Source organism: Nilaparvata lugens, chromosome 2 (genome assembly GCF_014356525.2).
Source record: "Nilaparvata lugens isolate BPH chromosome 2, ASM1435652v1, whole genome shotgun sequence".
Taxonomy (NCBI): Eukaryota; Metazoa; Arthropoda; class Insecta; order Hemiptera; family Delphacidae; genus Nilaparvata; species Nilaparvata lugens.
Window position 1 is genome coordinate 65,803,105 of NC_052505.1, and position 10,344 is coordinate 65,813,448.

Genomic DNA, 10,344 nt, shown 5'->3' on the forward strand with positions numbered 1-10,344 from the left:
GCTGTTTTTGCCATAGCAATTCTTACTTTGATTTCTTTGTTGCATTTCATATCCTCTTCCATTATGCTTCCCAAATACTTGAAAGATGATACCTGTTCCAACTGTTCACCCTCTAGTACAGCATTCCCCATTCTTGCTCTCCCTGCACCAATTCTCATGCACTTTGTCTTCCTGACGTTTATCCTCATTCCATACCTCTCACAGGCCTCATTCACATCTCTTAACATTCCATTCATCATTGTCCAGATATCAGCCAGGATCGCCATATCATCTGCAAATCTTATGCACTCTATGTGTCTTCCTCCAATGCTGACTCCTCTTTTGCCATCCAAACATTCCTGCAATGTATCCTCTAGGTAAACGTTGGAAAGGATTGGTGACATACAACATCCCTGTCTCCCTCTTCCTATTCTACTCTCTTCTCCAATTTCGCCCTCTATTCTCACTCTGCTGGTCTGGTTGACATACAGGTTCCTGATTAGTCTCCTCTCCTCCCATTCCACACCTCTTCTTTTCAGAGTATCCATAGGTCGGTCCCATCTGACTCTGTCAAATGCTCTTTCCAGATCCACAAATGTCACAAAAACCTCTCTCTGTTTCTCTACAAATCTCTCTCCAATACTTCTTAACAAGCCAATTGCTTCCCTAGTGCCTCCGCCTCTCCTAAAACCATATTGTTCCTCTCCTATTGAGTTATTCAACCTTCCATACAGCCTTCTATTTATTATTCTCAAGAGGATTTTCGCTGTATGAGCTATTAGACTGATTGTCCTGAATTCCTCACATTTTCGAGTGTTTTTCTTCTTTGGAATTGGTACAATAACTGAGATTAGAAATTCCTCAGGCCATTCTCCATTCTCATATATTTTGTTGCACAGATATGTGACTTCTTCAATTCCCTTCTCTCCCATTTCCTTCCATAGATCTACTGGTATTTCATCAATGCCACAAGCCTTGCCCCTCCTCATTTCACGCAATGCCTTCCTCACCTCTTCCTTCAATATTCTTCCATGCTCTCCCCTCAATTCTTGTGCCTCAGTTTTCCTCTCCAGCTCTATCATAGTATTCTCATGTGTGTTATACAAATCTTCTATATACTCTTTCCAACTGTTTAGAACTTCCTTTTTATCATACAGAATTTCACCATCTCTGTTTTCAATCTCCATTTTGGTCCTATTGCAATTTGTCCTGCTATCCAACTCCTTCACTGCTTGGTACATTTTGTCAAACCTCCCTTCTCTTTCCAAAGTTTAAATTTCTAAACATCTTTCTTGTAGCCATTTATTTCTAGCTTTGTCTGTTTCTCTTCTTAATTCATTGTCAAGCTTCCTGTACGTTCTCTTTCCTAAATCTGTTTTATCATTTTTCCACTTCCTTCTTTCTTCCATTTTCTTCAGCATATCAACATTAATCCATTCCTTGCGTATTCTTCTAGACTTTGTTATCCCTACAGTTTCTTTTGCAGCTTCTTTCAGGCATTTACTCATGTTGCTCCATTCTTCATTTATTTCTTCTTTCCTTTCCTTTCTCTTTGCACTATACCTGTTTACTAATTCATTTCTTTTACCCTCTTCCTGGAGCAACTCCAGATTAAGTTTTTCAACCCTTTTACCTCCTCTAACTCGTTTCAGTTTTATTTCCACCTCTGCTACCACCAGGTTATGCTCAGAGTTTATGTCTGCTCCAGGGTATGTCTTTGCATTCTTCAAACAGTTCCTGAATCTTTTCTGTATTAATATGTAATCAAGCTGATATCTTTCTTCATCCAATGATGATGTCCAAGTGTACCTCCTTCTTTTTGGATGGTCAAACAGGGTATTGCCCACTACAAAAGACTTGTCTTTGCAGAAATTGATCATTTTTGTACCTCTTTCATTCCTCGTGCCATATCCAAAGCCTCCAACAGTAGTTCCTTCAGCTCCCTCTCCCACAACCGCATTCCAGTCACCCATAATCATAATACTTGCCCCCCTTGCCTCTCTTTCTATTATTTCTTCCATCCTTCCATAGCACTGATCCACTTGTTCTTCATCATACTGGCTTGTTGGCATGTATGTCTGAACTATTACTAAATCCTTCTCAGATCCTTCCAGTCTCACCATCATCAGCCTGCCATCTATGTAGTCCACTCTCCTTACTTTATCCTTGACCCTAGGTCCTAGCAATACTCCCACTCCATGTTGTCCCTGTTTCTCCTCTCCTGAATAGAACAACTTGTAATCCCCACTCACCAGTTCACCATTACCTCCCCATCTCATCTCACACATTCCCATTACATCCAATCTGTTTCTCTTCATCTCCTGTTTAGCATTCTCCAGTTTTCCCGCTTGCAGTAGTGTTCTCACATTCCATGTTCCAATATGCATCCTCTCCTTCCTATGTAACTTCTGGTGTCCCCTTGATATCCTCCCCCGGAGATCCGAATGAGAGGAAATAATGATGGAACTGTTGGAATTGATTGCTTGACTTGGGTTAATAATAATGTGAGAGTAAAAATTTATAATAAGTTTATTTGTCAAATGACAAGCCCTGGTGTAAATAAGCAGCTAGGTAACCATATTGTAGACTTTATTGCCTGTCCAGATACAAGATTATGTGAAACCTTTACCTCTGACTTGGCTAAAATGCATTGTATTACTCGTTTGGAAGCAACAATTTATAACTACAGCATTAGAAATAACTATAGCTCTAATCAATTTGACCCTATTCAAGATTGCTTGTCACTCTTAAATGACAGTAAGAATTATTTCCAAAATGCTCCAATTTATTCTGTATCCTTAGCTAGAATGTGAACTAAACTGACAAACAATTTAAAGAATAGCTGTTGTTTGGTTTTTAACAATCTCTTACAATATGTTTACTGGGGAAATAGCAATACCAAGAAATTGAATGGAGTACAATTAAATCTGCCTATCAATCCACAACAACGAAATAAAATAATATCCTATGTAATCTCTGCATTTAGCTTTAATCTACTACCCATTAATTATGTGGAAATTTTCGAGGATACAGACAACAAGGACAATATTAGTTTTATACAAAAGTGTTATATTAAGAGTGGTGAGACTTATTTCTCCAAGTCAACCACAGTTTCCTCTACCATATCCAAAGTTGTTGACTTAGATGAGTTGGGCCTTGTAGCAACTTGATACCACAAGTCTTAAGAAAACGAGCAAACATAACCTGTAAGCTTCTCCCATACCCTGTTAAAGAGATACAGCCCTTGTCTCCAATCACAATACTATCTACCAGAAAGCGTAAGCTAGAACTGGATGAAATTGATCCAAAACAGAGGAAAATTGAGTTTTTTGAAGCCACACAGTCATTTAGGGAACAGCATAAGCAGCTAGCAGAGTTTGAGAAAGAAATAGAAAATTTGAGAGAGGAACTTGAGCCATATTTTCATTCACATTGGTGGAATTTTGAGCCTAGTGGGGTTTATAATGTGACTGCATTTTCTGTAAATAATAAGGGAAAATTTCCATATGTAGGTGTTTTACGAGAAAAGGAAGGTTCAAAACATGTGTACATTGTAAAAGGGTATCACAAAAATGTTTTTCTAAATGCATACAACGCAATAGAAGACCTTAAGAAAGTGGGTTATTTTGTAATCCCATACAATGACCAAAAAGAAATTATTTGTCTACCAAGGGAAGAAATTATTTGTGAAATTACCACCAATGGCATGACAAGCTATAATGGTAACAGATTTCCAAAAATACAAAATCTAAAATTTTTGTCAGATGTATGGAAAAACTTGGAAGACACTCCCTTCACACAAAAAGAAGTGGAGCAATTCAACAACATCACAATGCTGGAAATTAAAGGGAAAGTAAAAGTAGGACAGTGCAAAAGATTAGAAGAGTTACCAGAAGGGACAGAGTTGGTCATTATTACAATAAAAGAAGTGTACAATAGAAACAAGATACAGTATATTTTACAGTTTGAGAGCCCAGAAGAATTGTATGTGTCTAACTATTGGTTAGAGGAGGAATTTGAGAGCTCTAACATTGATTTGGATTATAAAATTAGAATTAAGCTAGATGTTCTAAAGCATAACCCCAGTAGACATAAGGAAAGAGTTGTATTTTGTATTTAATTTAAGGTATTGTAAATAGTGGAAAATGTGAGTGCAGAGAAGGTTGTAATACAATGTGACATCATCCAGGCTAAGAGCAGAGATTGGTGGACTCAAGGTCACATGATAGGGGGAGGAGTGGGGGTCGCTGAAATTGCATCACTGAAAGTAAAGTAAGGTGATTTCTTACCTATATGATTATAATATGAGGGAGCGAAATCCAAAAACATCCTGTATAATAGTTCCTTTTTACCTAGCAGATTCTCATATGGATACTACTCGCTGTTCAAATATACTTTAACATTGTAAATACCACAGCTATCGAAATTAGATATTGATTTTTTAATTTTATTCTTACGATCGGTTTGAAATGCAATTATAACATATTTTGGACTATCAAAAATCGATGTGGTGCGGACTGCCCAAGAATGGTTGAGTGAATTTTGCAAATTTGGTAATTCACAAATTTCACAATGCTAGAAACCTAATTTCAGTGGAGTGTCAGCATCGAGCAGTCTCAAAAATTTCAGTCTTATGTGATTGTAGGGCATTTTCCATTGCAGTTTTGTAATTTTCACACTAATGCTTGTTCCAGTTGCGGACTCAACACAATTTAGGTCTGTCGGTGACCTCAATAAGACAAGTTCCTGTTTCAAATTTAAAATTATTCTTTGAAAATCTTCAAAAAACGGGAGGATTAATTTCAGCGGTACACAGAAAGTGAATTTATTATCTGTTAGCACATATCCTGCTCTGTCAAAACCAAGGCCAAGTGATATGTGTTCTTATCGAGTGTATTCTTCAATAGTATAGCTTTAATTGTGGATGTTAATCCAATCAATCTTGATTTAGAAATTTGCTGACCTGCCAATTCATATTGTATTTCATCAAAAAGGTTGCTGATTACGTTACTGCTTAATTTATAGTCTGCCGCAACTGGTGGTCAAGCCGGGTCTGTTCCCAGTTTTGTACAGCTAACTGTTCCCTCAATAAATATAAATGATTTGCAAGGTAAAGAATAGACATCTAAAGAATTTATGCCAATATGTGCCTCAGCAGAGTTTTTTATTTCTTGTCCCAAATAAACTGTATGAGTGTGAAATTGGAATTTGGTTATATCATTATGAAACTGAAGCTCTGTCTCCACGTCCAGAATTTCACTAATTGCGGCTCCTCCTCCTAACATTCCGCCAATCAACTATAAAACCTAACTTTTCTAATATTCTCGTACTTTTAGCCGACAAATCACATTTGTTTTTAGGTGTTGACGCTCCCATGTTCGTCTCTCTAATGACATTGTGAATACATGTCTTATTTGAACGTGGATTGAAAACAAGATAACCCAATATGTTTACTTTTGTTTTTCACGTATGTGCAACCTAATTGTAATTGTATCTCCACGGAAATCAATAAACGATCCGTTCTGGTCTGTTACCTTTACATTAATAGTTTGAATTTGATGCATATTCAAAGGTACATAAATAATCAGTGATGGTACTTTGTTTATTAAATAACCGCTAGGAACCTTGGGCAAAAATTCGTAGATAATATGTTTTTGTTTTCCGTCAGAGTAACTACCACATGCTAAATTACACTCGAGTACAATACTACCAATGCTTGTTATGTTAACCAAATGCTGGGAATAATGCCATTAATTTGCTTGCAAAACAACATTATCAAAACCAAGTATCTTACCAATCGAATCAGTACGTGTTAAATCAATAGCTTTATCAGAATGAATTTCAATCTTCATAGTATTTGTGTTTGCACGTATAATAAGTTTATTCTTCTTCTCATCAATATTCAATTTATTCTTTAAAGATTTTATAATATCCTCAACTTCATATGCACCCATATCCAGCTCAATTAATCTATCACCATATTTGAAGCTGGAATTTGTTCCTTTGTTAACGTTTGCAATACTATTGTAACTACAAAAATTAATCAATCCAATTTCCCATTCACGATTTTCATCCAATTCTATAATTTCTTGTGAATGTTCGTAGAGGTTACTTGTGTTAGATCTTAATGTAATAACAACCATCTTGTAATGTGTGTTCAGCACAAACACTTGATTACAAATGATTTGCAAGAAACAATAATGGAAGATGACCACAAAAATCACTATTTAATGGTTGCATGTGCTCTACATTATAAAATATATTTACTCCAATTTCTTTTTTCCAATATTTGTCCAATTTGTATGGCGGTTGTAAATTTCCAATTGGATCAAAATACCAAACATTAGAGCCGACTTTTTTATATGCAACCCAATGTGTGCCATCCTTGCTTTCCCTCGCTAAATTCACAATGCCATTCTCATTTTTTAGATTTTTTTGGGTAATGCATCTAGCATATATATACCTCTTAGCCGAATCTGTAATAATTTTGACCAATCAATCAAATCATAATTACTCAATTCTCCTCCAATATTCATGTCTTCTTCTTCTTCTTCTTCCTACTCTTCTTTGTTGTTCTACGTTTCTCAACTTGTTTTTGGGGGAATAAACTCACTCCATATGATGATGGTGGTGGTGGTAAAGAGGGTGGGATTAAAACTCTCCCCCCACTATTTATTTTAGGAAAATGTTTCAAAAAATACCCTTTTCCTGCAATATGCTCTTTCAACTGAGCTATAGCTTTGCATCTAATATCATTACTATAACTTCTCCTCTCATTCTTCCTCTTCTTCTTCTTCTTTCTCAAAGACCCACCAAACGCTGCTTTAGCTTTCATGATGTTTGTAACAAGATACCTAAGTGCTTTCTCGGCAAGGGGTGTTTCTGGATTTTTGAATATGTCCCACGCTGCGTTCACTAGAGCTCTGTCAGCTATCGCTTGAGTTTTATTATTGCTATTTTGTGTATACGCTATATCATGTACCTTACAGGCTCTATGTAATGAATTTATACCTTGATCACCTCTCTTTAACCTTTCATTAACCTTGGTGCCCGGGCCACAATACTGATAGCCAGGAATGTGAATTTCATTTTGTTGAATGTCAATGAGCTTATTTAGAATAGTGGATGTCACATTACCTGCTAAACCCGTCACACCCTTGAAAACTTTTGCCGCTGAACTCAAGATTCCTCTACCTCGTTTCCTCGAACTTTGCTTTCTTCTACATACCATTTTCTTACCTTTCAACTCAATGGTTGAACATTAACTGAAGTTAATTAATTAATTAATCATTACACCAACTTAATCAAAAAAAAATTGAATTGGTTTAATTTCAAATCGAGTTGGAAATGAATTCACACACACACACACACACACACTATCAGATTGCTATAAGCTTATAACATTGTTCGAATGATAAGAATATTATTTCAAATAACAAATGTGAAAAGGTGAATGCAATTTGAAAGGGAGAAATGATGTCATTGCACCCGCCCATATCTGTAGGAATGCATGCCAAAACAGATGTGCGAGAGAGCAATGTATCAACTCACCGAAACTGCTTGGCTGTATGTGTGTGTGTGTGTGTGTATGTGTGTGTGTGTGTGTGTGTGTGTGGTGTGTGTGTGTGTGTGTGTGTGTGTGTGTGTGTGTGTTGTGTGTGTGTGTGTGTGTGTGTGTTGTGTGTGTGTGTGTGTGTGTGTGTGGTGTGTGTGTGTGTGTGTGTGTTGGAACAAGGTATAATACGGGGAGACAATCAAGTATACACAGCACATTAAGGGGAGGTGTGTACACTAAGGGGAGACCCCGTAGTGTCACTGCTCAATTTTAGTAAAAATCACTTCTACATGCTTAAAACCATGTAAAAACGTAATAAAAAAAAATCTCCCCATTTTGTTAGTACTCCACCTAATTGGGATACACTCCAGTTTCCAAAATTGCCACCACGTTGTGCTACGATCGCTAATACACACTTACACAAAACTCATTTACGGATTGAGCATACAATGCGGGGTACTTGCATATCCCTGCATATCTCCATTGTCTCCTTCACTGTTCGAAGTAACTGGTTTGCTATGGGGCTTGCCGTGAATTTATGAATCAGCAACTTATCTCCTTTTTCGTTCAGACTCATTGAGTCACAGCTTAGCGAATTCATAGTTTATTTTTCTGTTCATTCACTTGAGACATGAGAAGGGAGCGAGGAAACATGCTGCCAGAATGTATTGTGGTACTGATTTTTTAGTTATTTGGTACAAATAGTCTGAAAATGATTCTTCACAAAAAAATACCCTCTGCTAACCTTACAGTGTTAAAAATACCTGTTTTTTTCTCCATATAACTCAAAAACCTTTCATAGTGAAAAAATCCAGAACTGTTTCCAAGAGAATAAAATCCTCTACAATTCAACGCCAAATTAGGTTCATCACAATCAATGGTGACTTGGTAACACAATTTCCCGAGAATTTTCCGCATTGAATTTGGGTTATTGCTAGAATGATGCGAATGGGAGGCTTGTTAAGATTCAAGAATAGCACGTCAGTAAGTTTATATTCTTGAACAGGCTTCACTGAGAATTCACTTACTGTTTTAGAGAAGCGGATGCCTCAAACTTTGCTAACCTAACATTGTATCTCAAGATCAGGATAGCCTATGATAAAATGAAATTGTCTCTTAGTTTCTCTCCATATTGACATTTTCTTCTGTGTCTGTCAATCCTTGCGAAAACTCTCTTGTAAACCTTGGATTGAATATTTTACTTGTGTACGGCATGCTCACTTTTTGTGAAAAGACGTTGTTCCGGAGAAAAGATTTAGTAATCATACCCTGCTCAAAAAAAAAAAAAAAAATAGTAGTCAAAACACCTTTTCCAATTTTATTTGAGAAAGTAAAAAGTTAATTTGAGAAAGTATCAATTGTATTTGAGAATAGTCACTTGTAATTGAGAGAATGTCAGATGTAGCCTAAATGAGAATAGTCAATTGTATTTAGGAAGTCATCACACATGTAATTGAGAGTAGTGAATTGTATTTGAGAAATCGTCAAATGTAAATGAGAAGATATCATATCATGAGCAGACATTTGAAAATGAGAAAATTTTCCAATTGACATGTCGTGACTCTTCTGTAGCCTACAGTACAGGTTTGATTTGAGCAGGAAAGGATACTGTACTATGTACACAGTATTCCATAGGCTTTGTATGTGTGAAATTATTATTTTCAATTGTGAAATTGAGGAGCTGGGTAGAAGAACGACCCGAGGCCACTCGTGTCGTTTTCCCGCAACACGCTTCATTCTATCCGCCATTAAATTCTGAACAGATTGGTACATAAAATGTTGTTGTATCTTGAAAAATGATTGAGTTGTGAAAATTTTTTGTTTGTGTGGCAAACCTGAAATTATTCAGCTGACAAGCTGTGAGCCAGCAGCCAGTGAAATCCTTATTTTGTTTTCTTACAAAAGAAGAAGCTGATTGATTGATTGATTGATTGAGTACTTTGTAGATTACTTGTACTTATGTAGATTACAGTATATACTGGCTTATACACTCATATACAATAGCTTACAATACAGCAAAATTATAGATGAATTTACATAATATAGACTAAGAAAATAATTATTGAACTGTATATGATATGGAAAAAGCAATTGGAATAACTATACAAGATTATATTGTAATGCATCTACATAAATTGGCGGAGCTTTGGACATATCAATGTCCATTCTTCGGAAAGAATATTAAAAATATCCTCCCAACTAACTCTCTACCAAATGAATGGTATAAGAAGATCATTAATACATCCAAGGGAACCAATTATCCTCTAGATGATGAAAATAATGAAGAAGACGCTCCTGAAGAAGAATCCGATGCTGAAAGCATTGGGTGTATGAATTTCCCGAAAATCAGAACAGTACCATGTAACATTCCAGAGTCTTGATTATGGGATGAAACGTGTTCAAGAAGAAAATATCATCTTCAATTGTTCACTTCTAAATGACATTTTTTAGATCTTTATTACCTACTTATTAATTATCCAATATCATGAGCAATATATTATCACTACTCTTGATACGGGTTTTTCATCATTTTATTGAACCTCTGAACATGTAACAACCAGGGTTATGGAAAAACGACCTGAGACAACACACCTTATATCAATAATATCAGTTAGCCTTGGATTACTGGCTAATCATGAATAATAGCATTGAAAATAGTATAAAAAGATCAATAAAGTTCAAATACTTGCAAGAATATTGCATTCTGATGAAATAATGAAGATGTGTACTAAATATTTCAAACTCAATTTACACAAAACTTGATTTTTGACTCAGGTCGTTTTTCCACCCAACTCCTCAATTATTTCCCC

General features: G+C 36.0%; 1 protein-coding gene across 1 annotated transcript; it reads right to left on the bottom strand.

The window, feature by feature from the left end:
* Positions 1–1,250: 1,250 nt before the first annotated feature.
* On the bottom strand, positions 1,251–2,366 carry LOC120349662 (craniofacial development protein 2-like). The gene has a single exon (XM_039420153.1). The coding sequence runs from the start codon at positions 2,364–2,366 to the stop codon at positions 1,251–1,253; it is 1,116 nt and encodes a 371-aa protein (XP_039276087.1).
* Between the last annotated feature and the right edge of the window lie 7,978 nt (positions 2,367–10,344).